At 37.2% G+C, this 21,881-nt stretch overlaps 1 protein-coding gene across 1 annotated transcript in view; it reads right to left on the bottom strand.

Annotated features, from left to right (window-relative positions):
- Positions 1-1,063: 1,063 nt before the first annotated feature.
- Positions 1,064-21,881, bottom strand: part of VAMP7 (vesicle associated membrane protein 7) — a 47,557-nt gene continuing 26,739 nt past the window's right edge. The window contains exons 6-8 of the mRNA XM_090265016.1: positions 12,384-12,451; positions 5,204-5,296; positions 1,064-4,197 (exon numbers count right to left, since the gene is read on the bottom strand). Of these exons, the coding sequence (XP_090121142.1) occupies positions 4,150-4,197; positions 5,204-5,296; positions 12,384-12,451 (209 nt within the window). The 3' untranslated portion in view covers positions 1,064-4,149. The remainder of the gene's footprint in view (positions 4,198-5,203; positions 5,297-12,383; positions 12,452-21,881) is intronic.

Here is a 21,881-nt window from a genome sequence, read left to right as displayed (position 1 = left end):
GGACACATTTACTGAAGTAAAATAAATATTTTTTTATTGTTGATGCTATTACAGATGTCCCCCATTTTCCCTCACTTTGCCCCCCTCCACCAAGCCCCAACCCTGGCCCTCACCACATTGTTGTCTGTGTCCATGGACTATGCATATATGTTCTTTGGCTAATCTCTTCCAGTCCCGCCACCCCCTCCCCTCTGAGTTTAGTCTGTTCAGAGTCAAGATACCTCTGGTTTTATTCATTAGATTGCACGGATGTTAATACTTGCAAGAGGCAAGTTTAAGGGTGCATTTGAACCTGGCAGGTCCAGGTCATCACATTCTTGTAGTGGGACCTGGTCCCTCTCCACACTCCATCCTGCTAAGTGCCTTTGGATGGCACCAGTCACAGACACAGTCTCTCTCCCTGCATCCAGAGCCTCCGCAACTCAGGCTGACACCCACTCATCAATCATTCTACTTCTCCTTCCCTTGCGTTCCATGAAAAGTCACAGCTTAAAAATGCCACTTGGGTACTGAAAATGTCGGGGGGGGGAATCACTTCATAAAGTATATGCTTGTCTAACCACTATATTGTACACCTGAAACTAATACAAAATAATATTAAATGAGAACAAATAAAAATATCAGAAATGACATTAGCCTGGATTAGGTCACATTCTCATCCTTGAACCCATCAGAGCACCCAGAGGATGGAACATGGGATTGGTTAGGTGTGGGGTCAGCCCTTTGGGACTGTTTGGACTGGAAACAGGTAAGATGAATTCCCAAAGGAAAGCTGAGGTGCTGGATTTGGGCAGAACAGATTCTGGTCTGGGGAAAGCAGATTTACATCACTGACGGCCCACTGCACAGCTGTGGAATCTGAAGCCCACGGAAGGAAGGGGGTCACTTAGGGTCAGGAACTGCAGCCACTCATCCAGTTCTCTTGCTATTCTACAATGGCAAGAAGCAATTCCACTTGCTGAAAAGGCAACATTGTTGTTAGTGATAAATTCATAGCGTCTGCCTTTGGCATCATGTCCTCGTATCTCTTTCTTTGGAAAAGATATAAAAAAATCACAACATATTTTGGATTTAGGTAATGCTTTTATTTAATAAACAGCATGAATCCAAAATAATTTTGTACAATGAATCCCGACCAAAAGAATACTTTAAAAGCCTTTCTCCATAAGATAACTGATCTAATGAATAAATTTGGGAACAACTTGGTTTTCCTGAACCAGAACCACAGCTCTCACCAGAAGCAACTCTGGGGCTGAATTTCATAGAAACCCCTTTCCCTGTATGCTTTTAGGATTATGTTTTGCCAGAAAAATGAACTTGTGTGAGACTTGGAGAGCAGAGAGAAGTGGAGGCCACTACTCTGACAGGGCAGTCAGACACGAAGATGCAAAGGTGCCTGGTGTACCCCAGCTTGTCCTCAATCTCCACTCCATAGCCAGCTAGCTCATCCTCCTGATTACTGGCCCTGCTGACTAATTTGGGCACAGTTAGGTCCTTGGCATCATGACCATTGAGGCTGTGGCTTCCACAAACCTTTCCACATGTCAATATTCACACCTGCTTTGGCAAAGAGGTATGTAGGGATTGCCAAGTTTTTCAGCAAGCTCCATCCTGTCCACCAGTGCTGGTGCTGCAGGTGCAAAAGCTTAGGACAGTTCCTCTGATTCCTTGGTGCCTCCCTTCTAGACCTTCCTTTCCCAGTTTGTCATACACCCTGTGTAAGCTTGAATCTTCTACTGAACCTGTTTCTTCACTGAATTCAAACTGAGTCACACGTCAACTACTACCACCACCACCATTCCATACCATTTATAATTCTTGAAAAGAAAGAGCTGTCAGAAAGAGACCTTCTTCTAATGTAGAACATTGGCAGAGGGTGGGGTTCCTAGGCCTGCTATTATTGTTACCCTGGGAAGCAACCCAATTTAGCAGAACTAAGCAAGGAGAAACCACTATCTGATATAAGTCATATTCATTCATTTTGAGGGAAATTTATGGATTGTGACACTATTTGACCTCGTGGCCAAGCACTTGAGGTAAAGAGAAATACTAACAATCCCTGGGGTTCTTCTTTTGTTCTGTCTCAACCATGGCCTCAGGATGATAGTTGTGGAGGCTGTGTGGTCATTTTCAGGATTTTCCATTGGTTTCAGTATGACTTTTATCTTTTATTATGTTTTGTGTCTTTTAGTTTTAAAGAAATTTTATAAACCTAAGACAATATTATTGCTCTCCACTGAAAGGCTGCCAGTCACACTTCTTAATGTATTTTCAGCATAAGTAAAATACTTTTGTTCTGTAAACTATGGCAGAATGTCATTGGAAGAAATTAGATTCCAGGAAGAAATTCTAAAGTAATTCATTGTATTACTCTTAAATTTTATTAATGCCTTCAGTTTGTGCATCATTTAAAACATGATATGTGCTTTAAAAAGCATTTTTATGCATAAACAGATCAAGGGCTCAGTAAGTAATTTATCCCTAAAACATGCACATTTTTTTCAGTTGCGTATAAGAAAGGAAATATGTTTTAAGTATTTTTCTTTAGATTAAAGACATTTAGAAATTATTATTCAGGAATGCCAAATGTTTTCCTGGAACAAATGTGTTTTCTAATAGGAAATGCTGATGTAATTAAAAGGCGTTAGTGTTGATAAACAAAACTGGAAAAACAATTGCACTATGCACGGACACCAGGAAAAGGTCCACTGCACATGTCAAATAAATGAATCCGGTAGCATGAATCAAAAGGTTTCAATCAAAGAACAGGTAGCATGAGCCAGATTATATGACATATACATTCAAGGCACATGACTAGGCTAAACAAGGTGGCTATTTTTATTGACTAATTTGTTCTTTCATTGGGAAAATAGTCAAATGTAATTTAATTTCCACTTACTGGCACTTATTGATAAATAAATGCAATCAGATCTAGGGCTGCAAATGCCCTTTCAGATACACACTAAAACTACATACTAGCGGACAGATGCCAGAGTAACTAAAGCAGTATGATTATGCTCCAGTTTTCTTACAGTGCATTTAAATGAATGTTAAACTGTCTTGTATTGTTTCTATACATCACATTGCCTACTTGTTTCACAAAAGAATTATTCAAAACTAGGCAGTTAAAGAACTTATTAAAACCACAAAGGATTCTCAGACTATTATTCAACAGCAGTCGAACCCAAATCCTGGATTTGACCATTGAATATATTCTGTTTGGGCTTTTCCCAGACTGGAGAAAAATTCCCATGCTACCTCCCTTCATACAGCTAAAATGCCAGCACATTCACCGTGATTCTCTTCTTTTTCTTTGGTGAGCCAGGGTAATTTGCCTCCTCACTCCCTCCACTATATAGTCTATTAACTATACAATTGCCCTAAATATCAACTGAAGGAAAATATATAAAAAAATAACCTTCAGTAATAAATCAGCCTCTTCTCAAATCACCTCCAATGGGGGAACAGAAGATATCAAGGTCTGTGATGTTTGTTAATGGTCAAAACTTTCTTCTTGAAAGTGAATACTAGGAGGTCAAAGATAATTCCATGTGCTTGTAATGGGCTAGCAAAATGTTCTCCATCTGACTGAGATAAAATTCTAATACTTGTTCTGCTTGGGCTCCTAGAAGCAAGCAGCACCAACAATTTAATTACAATTTCCCAAATAACGATGGTTCTCCATTTACATTGTTTTCAAACACCTAAAACTCTTCAAGAACAAAAACCAAAGATGAGATGTTAGCTATACTATCTGTCCCTTGAATACTTTTGTGTGCACATATAAAATTCATCTATAGTTACAGTAGATAGCTCAGAAGATTGGTGCTTTCCATCTTCATGATAGCTTTGTGCAATCACAAACAAAAATATTTCTCTAAGTAGATGACAGTAGTTAACCAAAGAGACAAACAAAAAGCCTATTAAAGCTACTGCTGCAATGAACGGTTCAATCTGAAGTGTACTGAGATAAATCTGGGTGCATAGAGTAAGATTAAAAACAGAAAAAGAAAGAAGAAGGTTGAAGAGACTGGCAGACACCATCTGTCAGTATTAAAAGGCTTAAATCACATGGAGCTTTTAACTCCTTGTTCTCTCATATCCTTGGTTAATGATAATTTTCCTTTTTTATTTCTTCACACAGGTTGGCTATGTAAATCCACCACAGAGAGGTGACACGATGATATAGATGAACACCTGGAAGGAGGAGAAGGGAAATTTAATTTTCTAGAATTTATCACAGGCTCCTAATATGTAAAGCAGTGTAAAGACCTATTAACAAATACTAGTTCCATCAGAGTGGCAGTTGTGTAATAATACAATAGACTAATTTAGTATTTTCAAAGATATTAGTTGAATTAAAATGATCCTTTCTGATATAATTCTCACCAATTTGAATTCCACTATGCTTTCTTCACTGAGAGAGAAAGCAGTGGGGTTGTTTCTCTTTACTGGAAACTTGAAAGAATTCAGCTATATGAGCAACTCTTACTGATACATCATTAATAGTCATCAAGATCACAAATTATAATTCCCTTGAAGTATGATTTTATTATTAGGTACATTCTTAAGTTTTACACATGAATTAATTTATCATTATTAGGATAAAAAATTAAAAATGTAGAGACTCAACATTTATATTAACCATGAGCAACAATGTTGCTGCTAACCCTTCAGTAGACAATGACACACTAATTATAAATATCAAATCAACAGAAAGCTGAGGATAAAAGAAAGACATTTGTTAACAAGTACAAGTTCCATGAAAAAAAAAAGGTTGAACTATGTATAATAAGAGTTCTTAAAAAGTTAAAACATGGTTATAAAAAATAAATAAAAGAGCTGGAAAACAAAAAGAGCTGGACAGCAAAATAACAGAGCTGAAAATAAATTTACTTTGCTGGATCAGTTAGTAGAATGAGTCTCCCAGAATGAAATGCAAAAAGGAGTTTAAACATACTGAAAAGGTTACTAGACATGCAGGGTAGTTCAAAGATGTCTAATATCTGTTTATACATGGGTACCAAAAGAAGAATAGCATATAAACTAATTCATACTTACAGATAAGAAAACTACTAAATCAATAGGAAATAAAACTCATCATGCATAATAACCTCTAAGTATTGAACCCAGAAATGTAAGAATAATTAATCATAAAAGCATTTATAAATGTAATTCACACACAAAAAGGACAAAAACTTACAATTGTTACGATGATGATGATAATAGTAAGCTTGAGATTCTTCATACACATGGCTCGGGCAAGATTTCTGCTGGTTGTTTTGAAGGTGACAGACTAGAAAAAAAAATACAAATTTGTTTGATCTCTGGCACTGACTACATGATTGATTTGCAGCAATACCTGCACAACTTTTACTTTCATTAATTCTGTTAAGTTCCAATGTTCTTTACCCCTCCCCTCTCTTCCCATGTAGAGACAGTTATGCCTAATACTAGTTTTGAAAAGCAGTACTCTGCCAGGTCTATGGTAAGCAGTATGAACCCACTGGAAAGGCTTCCGTCCTTTTTCTTCTCCACATAGCCATGCATGTGATGTCAAGCACCAGAAGTGACTCTTGCTGTTAGTAGAATAGCACCCAATAAGAAAGGTTCCTTCTAAGCCAGTTGGCTACAAACACATTTGCCTATTCTGCTCAGTATAATCCTGGGATTTTGGGCCAAGCCCTGGCTGATGTGGCTCAGTGGTTTTAGTGCAGGCCTGTGAACTAAAAGGTCACAGGTTTGATTCCCAGTCAGGGCACATGCCTGGGTTGCAGGCTGGGTCCCCAGTTGGGGGTATGTGAGAGGCAACTGACAGATATATCTCTCACACAGTGATGTTACTCTCCCCTCTTTCTCCCTTCCCCTTTCGCAAATAAAAATAAATAAATAAATAAATAGATAAATAAATAAATAAATAAATAAAATCTTTGGTGGGGGGCACTTGTTCAATTTCCATAGGAAGATGTGTATTTACTTGCATGAGGGCCAAAATCCAAAAAACTTCACTCCTTCAGTTATCCACTTTCTTTTGAAACATCAATTTCTCAATATCTACTCAACCATTCCCACCAGGACAGAAGCAATTCAAAACAAGCAAACAATAAAATTCCCTAATTGCCCAGCAATTCTACTCTGAGGTATATACCCAAAAGAGATGTATGCACAAATTCACCAAAAGACATATACAAAAATATTTCCAACTGTACTGTTTGTCTTATCTCAAAACTGGAAATGATCCAAATGCTTATCAACTGTACTATGTAGTGAAGAACTTAAACTTGTTCCAGAAGGGGTCTGACCTTTGCCCTCAGGTCCTGGTAGGTAAAACCTTTGCTTTCCTGGGGTATATGGGCTAGCCAAATAGTAACAGTGTGATTTAGGGTGGGTATTAGTCACTACTGAAAGACCAACTATATGATTTAGGGTAAAGGGTTTGAGTCACACATAGAGAAGCTGGAGTCTAGAGCCAAATCAAGCAAGTAGGCAATCAGTCCATTGTGCCTACATAATAAAACATCAATAAAAACTGAATACCAAGGTTTGGGCAAGCTTCCCTGCTTGACAATATTGTATGCACGCTGTCACACATCTATGCTGGGAAATTAACATGTTCTAACTCCATGAGGACAAGGACAACACAAGCTTTGGGTTTGGTACCTCCCCAAACTCTCCTGGCACGTGCTTCTTTGCCTTGGCTGAGCTTAATCTGTATCTTTTGCCTGTAATAAATCATAATGGTAAGTATAACAGCTTCCATGGAGTTCTGTGAGTTCCTCTAGTAGATTATCAAACCTGAGGGTGGTTTTGGGAACAAATAAAGTTACATTTGGTGTCAGAACTGAGGGCAATCTTGGGGACTGTGCCTTCTAAACTGTAGTTTGTGAATTTCTCAGCTGCCTGAACTCTTTGAAATTAATTACAAACTAAATCAGAATAAAGAATTCAAGAAATAAGAAGATAATGTGGATAAGAAAAAGCAGTGGGCAATGAAAATAATAAGCCTAAATACAGTTATGTGATTCAATAGGTTGGGGTGGAGAGTCCTTCACAATCCTCGAGTAAGTATTTGAACACTGACAAATCATCTGCTTATTTTATGCTAGTATTTATTTTAAATTAAATTTATTACAGTGACATTAGTTAATAAGATTATATAGGTTTGAAGTGAATGATACATGATCTGTATATTTTGCATTGTGTGCCCACCACCCGAAGTTAAATCATCTTCCATCACCATGTATTTGCTCCCTTTACCTTTTACTACCCTCCCACAGTCCTTTCCTGTAGTAACCACAGTACTCTTGTCTGTGTCTATGAGTTTCAGTTTCATATCCCACATATGAATGAAATCATATGGTTCTTTGCTTTTTTCTGACTGACTTATTTCGCTTACAACAATATTGTCAAGGTCCATCCATGTTATCACAAATGGCAGTATTTCATCTTTTCTTAGGGCTGAGTAATATTCCATTATATGTACCACATTTTCTTTATCCAATCATTTATTGAAAGACACTTCGGCTGTTTCCATGTCTTGGCCACTGTGAATAATGCTGCAATGAACATGAGGGTGTATATATCTTTGCAAATAAATGTTTTCAAATTTTTGGGGTAGATACCTACAAGAGGCGTTGCTGGGTCATATGGTAACTGCAGTCTTAATTTTTGGAGGAACCTCTATACTGTTTTCCGTAGTGGCTGTACCAATGAATGAGGGTTCCTTTTTCTCTACAACTTCTCCAATACTTGTTATTACTTTTCTTGATGATAACAGCCATTCTAAAGGGTGTGAGGCAGTATCTCATTGTAGTTTTGATTTGCGTTTCCCTAAAAGCTAATGAAGTTAAGCATCTTTTCATCTATCTGTTGGCCATTTGTATGTCTTCTTGGGAGAAATGTCTGTTCTGGTCCTCTGCCCATTTTTAAAATTGAATTGTTTGTTTGGTGTTGAGTTGTATGAGTTCCTTACATATTTTGGATATCAAACCTTTGTCAGAGCTGTTGCTTGCAAATATCTTCTCCTGTTCAGTTGGTTGCTTTTTTGTTTTCTTGGTGGTTTCTTTTGCTGTGCAGAAGCTTTTTAGGTTGATATAGTCCCATTCATTTATTTTTGCCTTTACTTCCCTTGCCTTTGGAGTCAAATTCATAAAATGTCCTCTAAGACCAAGGTCCATAAGTTGATTATCTATGTTTTCTTCTACATATTTTTTTTTTGTTTCAGATTTTATATTTAGGTCTGATCCATTTTAAATTAATTTTTGTACATGGGGACAAACTACAGTCTAGTTTCATTCTTTTGCATGTGGCTTTCTAAATTTCCCAGCACAATTTATTGAAGAGGTTTTCTTTTCTCTGTTGTATGTTTATGGCTCCTTTGTCAAAAGTTATTTGCCCATATGCATGTGGTTTTATTCCTGGGCTCTCAATTCTGTTCCATTGGTCTGTGTGTCTGTTTTTCTGCCAATACCATGCTGTTTTGATTATCATTTGCTCTGTAGTATAATTTGAACTCAGGTAGTGTGATACCTCTTCCTTTGGTATTTTTTCTGAGGATTGCTTTGGCTATTTGGGGCCTTTTGTGGTTCCATACAAATCTGACTATATTTTTGTTCTATTTTTAAAAAATGTCCTTCGAATTTTGATGAGGACTGCATTAAAATCTGTATATTGCTTTGGGTAATATGGACATTTTAACTATACTGAGTCTTCCAATCCATAAACACAGAATATCTTTCCATTTCATTGTCTTTTTCAATCTCTTTTAATAACGCTTTGTAGTTTTCTTCACATCCTTTGTTAATTTATTCCTAGGTAATTTTATTCTTTTTGTTGTGCTTGCAAAAGGAATTGTTTTTTTTTAAATTTCTTTTTCTGAAATATCATTGTGAATATATAGGAATACAATGAATTTTTATACATTGACTTTGTATCCTGCAACTTTGCTATATTTGGTTATTGTTTCTAATAGCTTTTTGGTGGAGTCATTAGGGTTGTCTATATAAAGAATCATGTTGCTGCAAAAAGTGACACTTTTACTTCTTTATCCCAATTTGGATGCCTTTTATTTCTTTCTCTTGCCTGATTTCTCTGGCTTTTACTTCCAGTACTATGTTGAATAAAAGTGTTAAGAGTGGACATCTTTGTCTTGTTTCCGATTTTAGAGGAAAAACTTTAAGTTTTTCACCATTGAGTATGATATTAGCTGACAGTTTGTCATATGTGGCCTTAATTATGTTGAGATACTTCTATTCCTATTTTATCGAGTGTTTTAATCATGAATGATGATTGTATCTTATCGAATGCTTTTCTACATCTATTGATAAGATCATATGATTTTTATTCTTTTTTTGTTAATGTGGTATATAAACATTGATCAATTTGAGTATGTTGAACCATCCTTGTGTCCCTATAATGAAACCTACTTGACCGTGATGCATCATTTTTTAATGTACTGTATTCAATTTACTATTTTTTGTAAGGGTTTTTGCATCTATATTCAGAGATATGGGTCTGTAGTTTTCTTTTTTTTGCTTTATCCTTGCCAGGTTTTCATATCAGGGTTATGTTGGTCTCATAAAATGTGTTAGGAATTATTGCCTCTTCTTCAATTTTTTGGAAGAGTTTGAGAAGGAAAGGTATAAAATATTCTTTGAATGTTTGGTGGAATTCACTAATGAAGCCATCTGGTCCTGAACTTTTATTTTGGGGGAGGTTTTTGATGGTTGTTTCAATTTCCTTACTGCTGATCAGTATATTTAGATTTTCTAATTTTTCATGATTTAGCCTAGGAAAGTTATATGTATATGTCTAGAAACTTATCCATTTCTTCTAGGTTATCAAATTGGTGGCATATAGTCTTTCATAGTATTCTAGTGTGATCCTTTGTATACTGTGATGTTTGTGGTAACTTCTCTTTCATTTCTGATTTTGTTTCTATGAGTCTTTTATATTAGCAATAAATATTAGAAAATGAAACTTAAAAATTTACAATAGGATAGAAAAGTGTGAAATTCTCAAGGGTAAATTTAACAAAATATGTGCAAGACCTGTACACCAAACACTACAAAACACTGATGAAAAAAAATTGAAGAAATCCTACAGAAAAGCAGAAATGTGCCATGTTTATGGGTAGGAAGACTCAGTGCTGTCGAGATAATAATGCTCTGTAAACTGACCTATAGAATAAATGCAATCATAATCCAAGATACAAGATTTTTTAAAGATGGAAAATAACAAGCTTATTCTGAAGTATAAGTGGAAATGCAAATGACCTAAAATAGTGAAGTCAATTCTGGAGAAGAATATAGTTGGAGAACTTAGGAAATCCTATAAAGCTACAATTATTAATACAGTGTGGTCTTGGTATAAAGGTAGACAAATAGATCAATGAAATAAAATAAAGAATCCAAAATTAAAGCCCTACAAAGGAGAATGTATAAACAAAGTTTGGTAGATGGATTTATACAATGAAAGAGAAGAAAACAATAAAAAAAGAAAAAACTATTACTACAATGTAGATTAATCTCACAGGTCTAATGATGAGCAAAAAAGGCCAGACACAGAAGAGTACATGACATATGATTTCATTTCCATACATTTTAAGCATAGGCAAAATATTGTCCAGGGTGGTGTAAATCAGAAAAATGGTTATCTCTATTGGGGATTATTAATTGGAAGGGACATGAACCAGCTTTCTGAGGTGTTGGAAATGCTTTATATCTTTATCTAGGTGGTGGTTACATGGGAATAGACATATGTAAAAAATAACTGAACTTTACCATTATTAAAAGTAATATACTTGCTGTACTTTATTGTATGTATGCTATTCCTCCAGAAAGAGAGACACCTGTTAGTTAATGAGCCCCTTTTGTTGTGCTGGGAAATGTAGTGAACAAAATTAAGAAGACTTTTATTTGGAAAGTATAGACTATACTAGTACTGGTCAAACACAGACCATTCCAATCTTAATCTTAGGATTAAGAATATCTGAGAGATGGGCCTGGCTGGACAGCTCAGTTTGTTGGAGCACTGTCCAGTACACCAAAAGGCTGTGGGTTTGAATACTGGTCAGGGCACATACCTAGGCTGTGGGTTTGATTCCCAGTTGGGGCACCTATGGGAGGCAACTGATTGATGTTTCTCTCCTCCTCTTTCTCTCTCACTCCCCACTTGTTTTACCTCTAAAATCAATAAGCATATCCTCAGGTGAGGATTTTTTTAAAAAACTAAGAGGCAGACTGGAAGTACCAAAGAAATTAATTGGTCTGCGTATCTGGGATCAGATACTTCTTTGCCCTCTTCATGTCTTGGCAGTGGGTCATAAAGTGAGTCATTATAGAGCCCTGGGGCTTTGACTTCCTGTATGGTGCCACCCTCCCTCCAATCATCACATGCTTTGATGAAAAAACTGTTACCTTCTAAGATCTAATGTTAACAAATATCCCCATAAAACTAGCAATAACAATAAACATTTAAAAAACTCCTATTATGTATCAGACATTGTGTTGTGCACTTTGCGTGCATTATCTGATTTAAGCCTCAAAACAATAATGAAGTGGGTACATCTCCATTTTACAGATAATGAATGAGGCATAGTTAAGTAACTTTCCTGAGGTCACACAACTAGTTAAGTGGCAGAGATGCGATTCAATCCTAGGTAACCCAACTCTAGAGCTTGTGCTTTTAACTACTACAATCTAGCTGCCTGTAGAAATGAACATGAGCACTCACTGATCTGTTTCAAAGTGTAAACTTCCACTCTGCATTTAAATTTGTAATTATGCAGACTCAAGGTGTAACTGATCTCTGCCCTCTTTCTAGTCACCATGTATCTATCATCTTTCCTCAAAACCGTCATCTACTAACCAGACAGAGAATTCAATGACACACTTAACTGTAGCATAGGTACGTCACAGGGACACAGTGACTCCTTTAAGACTAAGTAGCCCTTCCCAATCCCTGCCTCTTAGTTGATAGAAGAAAATCTCAAATTGTCACAGTAAGCAAGAAAGTGACAGAACTGCCCAGGTTTCAGGATTCATCCTGGATCACAGTGGCCTGAGAAACTTTTTTCATGTTTCACAAAATGTACAGAGGAGAACAGACTGGTACGTGCAGCTGAGGTGCTAAATTAATAGGCATCAATCCAAAGCTTTAAAAAGTTGTTTCTGTAAACTGAGTATGTTTTCCAAACCAGAGCTTCCTTAAAGGATCATGGCTATTTTTTGCTATTCCTCATTGTTACGCTCATAATCACAATGTAATCACATAATAGAACTAAAAAAGACTAGAGTACTGAATTTAAGACATTTCCCTATTAAGTTAGCAATCAACCAGTTTCTCTACTTTATATCCTGAAAAATATCATATCCCGTACTTACCGAATCCACGAGATTTTCTGTTTTATCTATCAATAATTCCAATCTTTCTCCACGTTGAGCTACCAGATCTAAAAATGTTGGAAAAACAGAAAACATCATGTTTATATTTAAAATGTGATATTTTTGTCTTTGTTTTAAGCCAAATCTGATTTAAATTGTATTTGGCCCTCTTGACAACTGGTATTTACTAAAGAAGCACTTCTATGTTTAAGTAAAAAAAAAAAAAAAAAAAAAGACGTTAGCAAAGCGTATCAACTAATGTAGGGATTGGCAGTTTTTTTTCTTGTAAAAGGCCAGATACTGAATATTTTAGGCTTTGTGGGTCAATCTCAGTCACAGACACAGACATATATGTAAACAAATTGGCATGACTATGTTCAAAGGAAATTTTATGTAGAAAAATAGGCCAGATTTGATCCAAGGGATGTAGTTTGCAAACCCCTAAATTAAGGGTATGATCTGAGAGTGACAAAAAAGGAACTGTCAAAATGAGTGAGAGTTGGACACTCCAAGAACTGTGGTGTAAGGAGCTCCACAGACCTTCTCTCCAACAAAACAACTGTAACTGGTAAAAAGGAAAAATAAGCAAACAACAACAATCATTTAAAGTCTCTGAAAACTGTGAATGTCCTAAGGACATAGAGCAAATGAAGAAACATTTATACAAGAAAACCAACTAGTTCTCAGTAAGAACAGTAAGAGTCTACGGCAGTTAAGCCATGACCTGCTCCATACCTCAGCTCAGTGAGATGGAAGCACTACTCCCGGTGAGTAAAGCCTGGGGGTTCTCTCTCCCCTCAGGTCCCAATCAAAGACTATGCTTTCTTCCCAGGAGGGGCAAGTTGGGGCAAGTCATTACCATTTCACATGCCACACCACCCCATCTAAGGCTACATGATACAGAAATGTTCTATACCACCAAGGCATGGTTGAAAGGCCTGAGGCTCCAAGCCTTCCTGTACCTAGCCCAGCATCTAGGGCAGAAGCTCTACCTCAGGTGGCAGGCCCAGAATACTGGGCCCTGAGTGCCTCTGCCCTGACTTACTCTATTCATAAAGCAGAGGTCCCATGCTGGGAAAGGCAAGCCAAGAAGGCCACAGTTACCCAGCACTCCTTAGGTAGAGCAAGTGTGTCACTCAAAGAGAAGCATTCCATTGTTGCTATCCATAGCTCTAGAGCAGTGGCTCAGGGATGGTTCCCAGGGGAAGAGGAAGACCTTAAGAAGAATTTCCCTAAGAGAACAGACTTTATTTGGAACAGAGTATGGGGAAGTTCAAGTCTAAGAGTGCTGTCAAAAACAAGAGAGATTTTGGAGGTAAGCAATTAAGGTGAATGTGGTAGCTTCATGAGAACCACAAGTTAAACCATAGGCCAGCCTGAAGTTTAGCAGAGTACCAGGGAAAGAGACAACTAAGAAGAATCCTCCTGGGGTCATAACAAATACCTAAGACTTCCGACAAACACCGGGGAGCTCAAATCTAATTAGATCACACTGGAGACATTTATGTTTGGGGAACTATTAGAAAAAATAGAGCAATTAGCCTACAATTAGTGATGGCTAACAGCTGGGTGAGACACCAACAAGGGCAGACTAGCTAGAAGTACATATAACACAGAAAACAAGAAAAAGAGACAAAATGAGTCATGTCATTTCAGGGTGACTGTGAGCATGGCCAAGGTTTTCTTTCTGAGAAGTGACATTAGAGGCTGAACACTCTGGGAAAAATAGACTTAATAGAGCCCAGCAGAATCACTAAACAAATAAGCAAACAACAAACTCTGGTGACTGGGAATCAGTACCCAGAGTTGCTACAATATATTATCTAAAACATCCAGTTTTCAACCAAAAAAATTGAGATATGAATACAAATAGGAAAGTGTGAGCCATGCACAAGAAAAAGAGCAAAGATTAGATATTTACTTTGAGGGGGCTTGGCTGTTGGACTTAGCAATGGAATGAAATAAGAAATCAGTAACAGAAGGAAAACATATGGGATGAAGTCAAAGCAGTGCATAGAAAGAAATTTATAGCAGTAAAGACCCACATAAAAGGGAAGATGTTATAGACTGAATTGTGCCCTCACTAAATTCCTATATTGAAGCCCTAACCCCTACTGTGATGGTATTTAGACATTGGACCTGTGGGAGATCATTAGGTTTAGATGAGAAAATGAGCCCCGCCCCCCATTCAAGGACACAGTGACAAGGCAGCAATCTGTAAGTGAAAAAGAGAGTTCTCACCAAAGAGAAGGAAATAATATAATTAGGGCAGGAAAAATTAAATACAGAACAGAAAAACAATAGAGAAAATCAATAAAACCAAAAGTAGATTTTTTAAAAAGATCAACAAAATTGACAAATCTGCAAAAACTAAGAAAAAAGAAAAAAGACTCAAATCACTAAAAGAATCACTATCAACTTCACATAAATTAGAGGGATCCTCAAAGAACACTATGATAACTTATGTGAACACATTAGATAACTTATATGAAAAAGATAAATTCCTAGAAAGACACAAACCACCAAACAGACTCAAGAAGAAACAGAAATTCTGAATTTGATCTACAACAAATTAAACACAGACCAGAAGTTGAATCAATAATTATTAAATTGCACAAAGAAAAGTTCAGGCCCAGATGGCTTCAACTGTGAATTCTACCAAACATTTCAAGAAGAATTAATACTAAGTTTTCACAAACTTCTCCAAAAATAGAAGAGGAAGGAACATTTCTCAACTCATCCTATGAGGCCACAATTACTTTGGTATCAAAACCAGACGAAGACATCACAAGAAAAGACAAAAAATCTCCAATATAATACTAGCACAATGAATCCAGCAATATATAGAAAGAATTGCAGACCACGATGAAATGGCATTTATTTTAGGAATATAAGGTTGATTTAATATCCAAAATCAATTATTGTAATATACTGTATTAACAGAACAAAGGACAAACATGTTTGATCATTTCAACAGATGGAAAAAAGCCCTTGACAAAATCCAACACCTTTTCATTATAAAACCACTCAACAAGCAGGAAATAGAGGGAACTTCCTAATAAAGAGCGCCTATAAAAGTACCTGCCCCTGGCTGGTTTGGCTCAGTGGATTGAGCGTCGGCCTGCGAGCTAAGTGTCGCTGGTTCGATCTTCCAGTCAGGGCACGTCAGAGAAGGAAAACTCTGACTCCAAAAAACCTCCGCTGCCTTGCGGCATACCTCTTCAGGGGAAAGGCTAAGGGAGTAAACCCCGACAGAAAATCCGGAGCCGGAGTCCCTAAGGCGGTTTGACGTTGTAGTCAACACCGGCAACTCCTGCGGCGCACCTGAAGCCAAGCTGTATTGACTCCGTCTTTCCCTTGGACCCTTCAGCTGCGAAGAGAGGGGGGGTCTGCTGCATGGGCAACAGCAGACCCTCCATATCACCCTGCCCAGGCTCTGTAGCTTCAGCTTCACTGGAGAGGACACTCCAGCGTCATCGCAAGATGTCGATTCAACACGGGAGGAGACAGATACCGTGTCACTCCCGAGTCGGACTGCACAGCCATTCTCGGCGGTGCAGATAGACTCTTAAGAAGCTACACCATCGTCTCTCGAGACGGACGGCTGCCGACGACGACGACGATAAAAGTACCACAGCTAACATCATACTTAATTGTGAAAGACTCCTTAAGATCAGTAATAAGACAAGGATGTCCACCCTCCCCACTTTTATTTGACATTGTATTGGAGGGTCTAGAAAGGGCAACTGGGTGGGTGAAAGAAATGAAAGGCTTCAAGATTATAAAGGAAGAATTATACCTATCTTTATTTTCAGAATGTATGATCCTGAATACAGACAATCACAAGTAATCCACTAAAAAGCTATTAGAAATAATAAGTCCTACAAAGTTGCACAAGGTAAGATCAGTATACAAACATCTATTGTATTTCTAGATATAAGCAATGAACAATCCAAAAATGGAAGAGAAAATATCCATTTACAATAGCATAAAAAATAAAATACTTGAAAACAAGGCAAGAAAATGTTGGAAGAGAGATACTATTAAAGAAAAATTATTCTGACACTTGTTAAAATGATAAGGAAGATGTTATTTAAGACTATAGCAATAGGGGAAGTATCACAAGAGGGGAAAGAGATTGAGCTCAACACTGAATATAACAAGTGGGTAATGTCAGCATTATGGCAGCCCTACGATGCAATGGCACTTCGTACAGGATGGGTTCCTGCCTTGCACTCTGAGCTGGCAGGACAGACTCCAGCCGTCTATAACCCTGAACTATAATAGTGGGTTGGAAAATAATTTTACTTGTTTTTTTTTTTAAGTATACTTTATTGATTATATTGTTACAATAGTTCCATAATTTTACTTGTTTTTATTAATCTTTCTTAAATATATGTATACCTTACATTTATTTCAATGTTTAATAGTAGAAGTGTTTGGGGTCTTTATTTAGAAGTTTGGTGATGTTTTTGTGACGAGAAATACACTATAGGAACTTAACTCTTGTTTATATCAATTAGCTTATGGTAAAAATTGTTTTCATTATACATCGTTTCTCTTCAAGCCACAGTTTCCAAGAATCTACTGATGACATAAAGCCCTGGCTGGTTTAGCTCAGTGGATTGAGCATTGGCCTGCGAGCTAAGTGTCGCTGGTTCGATCTTCCAGTCAGGGCACATCAGAGAAGGAAAACTCTGACTCCAAAAAACCTCCGCTGCCTTGCGGCATACCTCTTCAGGGGAAAGGCTAAGGGAGTAAACCCCGACAGAAAATCCGGAGCCGGAGTCCCTAAGGCGGTTTGATGTTGTAGTCAACACCGGCAACTCCTGCGGCGCACCTGAAGCCAAGCTGTATCGACTCCGTCTTTCCCTTGGACCTTTCAGCTGCGAAGAGGGGGGGGGGTCTGCTGCATGGGCAACAGCAGACCCTCCATATTACCCTGCCCAGGCTCTGTAGCTTCAGCGTCATCGCAAGATGTCGATTCAACACGGGAGGAGACAGATACCGTGTCACTCCCGAGTCGGACTGCACAGCCATTCTCGGCGGTGCAGATAGACTCTTCAGAAGCTACACCATCGTCTCTCGAGACGGACGGCTGCCGACGACGACGACTGATGACATAAAATAAGGACTTATTTATAAGTACACCACTCAAAAAAAATTAACTCAAAATGGATTAAAGACTTAAATTTAATAACTGAAACCATAAAACTCCCAGAAAAAAAAACATGGGAAGAAGGTCCTTGAACACTGGTCTTTGCAATGTTTTTTAGGATATGACAACAGAAGCACAAGCAACAAAAGCAGAAATCAACATGTGGGACTACATGAAACTAAAAAGCTTCTGAACAGCAAAAGAAATAATCAACAAAATGAAAAGGTGACCTGCAGAATGGGAGAAAATACAAACAAGTCAATAAAAAATGGGCAGAGGAACTGAATAGACATTTTTCCAAACACATACAAATGACCAACAGGTATATGAGAAGACACTCAACATCACTAATCATCAGGGACAAGCAAATCAAAACCACAATGAGGGGAGGGGAGGCCACAGGTAGATCTGGAATGAGGTGTGGCCACAGGCCACCTTGGGTTATCCTCAGATGATCAGCTGGAATGTGTTGTGTGCAGGCTTTGTGCCACAAGCCAAGTAAGCCCCTCATTGTCTTCCTCACTGCTGCTCCCCAGTGCCCCTCTGCTCTCCAGATCTCATTCCACTCAGCTCAAGGACAGGCAATGAGATTTGCAGACACAAAGCAAAGTCAATAAAACCACCCTCCAGTCTGCAAAAAAAAAAAAAAAGGAGAAGAAAGAAAGAAAAAAAAAAGAAACAAAACTCACATCTATTATAATGGCTATCAACAAGATGACAAGAGATAAAAGGTGTTGTCAAGCTTGTGGGACAAGAAGGAACCCATTGCTCTGTTGGTGGAAATGTAAACTGGTTCAGCCAGGTTTCTCAAACAATTAAAAGTACAGCTACCATATGATCTAGCAATTCCACTTCTGGGTATATATCCAAAGGAAATAAAAATAGGATTTTGAAGAGATACATGTACTCCTATGTTTACTGCAGCACTATCCACAACAGCCAAGGCATGTAAACAACCAAGTGTCCATCAATGGATGAATGGATAAAGAAGATACATACATACACACACACAGTGAACTATTATTGAGCCATAAGAAAGAAGGAAATCCTGCCATTTGCAACAACATGGATGGATCTCCAGGGCACTATACTTAGTGAAATAAACCAGACAGAGAAAGAGAAATATTGTATACAAGTTATATATGGAACCTAAAAATGCCAAACTTGTAGAAACAGAGTAGAATGGTGGTTTCTAAGGGATGGGAGCTGGAAAAATTGGGGAGATGTTAAAGCTTACAAACCTGTAACTAGAAGATGAATAGGATCTGGAGATCTAATGCACAACACATAGATTATAATAAAAAACATTGTATAATACAGTTCAAAATTGCTGAGACTAGATATTAAATGTTCTCACTACAAAAAAATATGTGACAGATGTTAGCTAAAGCTAAGATGGTAATCATATTGCAATATATAAATGCATCAAATTACCATATTGTACACTTTAAACCCAAAGGATTTTGTATGTAAACTATATCTCAATAATGAAAAAAAGGACAAGTGGGGATTTATAGCCAATGAGCAAAGTGAGAGAGTCGTCAGTGGATGGAAAATTACTAGAAGGAGGAATCAAAGGTAGGAGACTGTTGCTAAACTGGCCTAAAGGTTCTCAGTAAAGGCAGGCCAAACATTTACACATCAAAGGTAGGGGATGAGGAACTTGATCAGTTATCAAGGATGATCAGATAGCAAGGACAGGGGAGTGACTGAGCAGGATTCTTTTCTAAGACTGGCTTAGGCAGGCCAAGGACAGAGCCCAAGGATAAACCCTAGTCAAACAGAGGGCTCAGAGGAGCCTGTTTAACCTTTGGTCAAGCATGAGTCTTTGTGTCATACAAGGCTTGTACACTCAAAACTACAAAACATTGTTGAAAAAAAACTTAAAAGAAGACCTCAGTAAATGAAAAAAACATCTCATGTTCATGGATCAGAGTTTAATATTGTTAAAACTGGCAATACTACCCAAACTGATCTACAATTCAACACGATCCCTATCAAAATCCCAGCTATTCTGTTTTCAGAAACTGACAAGCTCACCTTAAAATTCTTATAGAAATGACAGGTACTCAGAATAGCCAAAGCAATCTTTAAAAAAAGAACGAGGTTGGGAGGCTCCTACTTCCTGACTTTAAAACATACTACAAATCTACAAAAACCATGATAGTGTGAACTGGCATGAGGACAAACATATAGTATTGGCACAGAACTGAGAGTCCATATAAACCCATACGTCTATGGAAATTTAATTTTTGATAAGGTGCTAAGACCATTCAATGGGAAGATAAGAATCTTTTCAACAAATGGTATTGGGACAACTGGATATACATATTTAAGAGAATTAAGTTGGATCCCTTCCTTACTTTATAAACCATTAATAACTCAAAATAGACCACAGACCAAATATAATAGCTAAAATTATAAAACTCTTAGAAGAAAATAAAGGAGTAAATGTTTGTGACCTTGGCTTAGGCAATGGCCTCTTAAATATGACATCCAAAGAACAAGCAACAAAAGAAAGAACAAATTAGACTTCATCAAAATTAAAAACATTTGTGCTTTGAAGATCACAACCCACAGAATGTGTGAAAATATTTGTAAATCATATGTGTCATAAGGGTATATAGTATTCAGAGAATACGATAAACTCTTACAGCTCAACAATGAAAAGACAACAACACACTCGAAAATGACAATGGATTTTGAATAGACATTTCTCCAATAAGCAAGTAAAAAGATGCTCAACATCATTAGTCACCAGGGAAATACAAATCAAAACTGCAATAAGATACCATTGCACACATACCAAGTTGGCTATAATAAAAAAAACTTCACAAATTTTGGCAAGGATGTGGAGAAACTGGAATCCTCATGCATTGCTGTTGGGAATGTACAATGGGGCAGCCGCTTTGAGTAAGATTTTGGCCTTACTCAAAATCTTAAACTAGGAGTTTCCATGTGACCTAGCAATTCTACTCCTAGATATGTACACAAGAGAACTGAAAACATATGCTCACACAAAAACTTGTATACTAATGTTCACAGAAGCATTATTCATAACCAAAAGTAAAAACCATCAAAATGTCCATCAACTAACAACAGATAAATAAATCAAATTATCAATACAATGGAATATTCAGCCATAACAAGGAATAAAGTACTGATACATGCTACAACAAGAAACTCAAAATCATTATGTTAAGTGAAACAACCCAAGATACAAAAGACCACATATTATATGATTAGTCCAGAAGAGGCAAATCTATACAGACAGAAAGGAGGTTAATTGTTGCTTAGGTCAGGAGCTTGAGGGGAAAGAAGGAGGGGCTCTAAGTGGGTACAAGATGTCTTCTGGGTGGTGATGAAATTGTTCTAAAATTGATTGTGCTGATGATTGCACAACTCTGTTGACAGTAAAAACCGTTGGCTTGTATACTTTAGGCAAATTATATGGTATGTGAATTGTATCTCAATAAAGTTATTAAAATCAAAGAGAGATGATTAGAAATGTTACATTTTTAATTTGCTGTTTCTGTTATTCTAAAAATAAATAAGTCACTTTTAAAAGGAGTTGATTAAAAAGTTTCATTTTCTAGAAACATTATGAATCTGCAATGAATAATATTGTAATAGTTGGCTGCTTCCACTTTCAGGCAAAATAAATACATTTGGTGACCAAAAATAAAAAGGAGCCAAAAGAGGAACCTATTTATTTCAATAGGATCTCTCTTCTGCATCTAGACATATAATTAAAACTAAAAATCAATGACAGGAAATCACTTCAAATAGCCAAGATACACACACATGTACATACACACACACACACACAAATGTTTCTGCCTTTTGATTATTAATCCCATTCCTAGGAATTAATCTTAAGAAAATAGAAAATCATAATAGCCAAAAAACATTTATAACAGAACTGCTATTTTAACCCAAACCTCTAAACCAGCGCTACCTAAGAGTATTTGCTACTGCTTTAAGTCTCTAAGCACACTGTTCAGTACAATTGAGATTTTCACAGTAAGACATTCCCAATAAAGGAAACACAGCATTGACTTACATTCTGAAGCAAGCTCCTTATCTGGCTGTAAAACAGCACTCTGAGTACCACTGCTTTACAGAATCAAAATGTCCAAAATAAGGACATGATTGGTAACTGATGATATGATTCAATGAACTACTGTATGAGCATAAAGTAGACTAACAACAACTAACAATCATTCAGCTCTTACTATATGCCAGGCACTATACAAAGTGCTTTAAATACATTATTGCCTCTTTTACCCTAGTATCCTTAGGTTCTATTATCTCCTTTTTTTCAGATTAGGAAATAAAGG

This window comes from Furipterus horrens, unplaced genomic scaffold, assembly GCF_987537825.1.
Source record: "Furipterus horrens unplaced genomic scaffold, mFurHor1.1.pri manual_scaffold_17, whole genome shotgun sequence".
Taxonomy (NCBI): Eukaryota; Metazoa; Chordata; class Mammalia; order Chiroptera; family Furipteridae; genus Furipterus; species Furipterus horrens.
The sequence above is the reverse complement of the archived record's forward strand: the minus strand, read 5'-3'. Positions and strand labels throughout refer to the sequence as shown.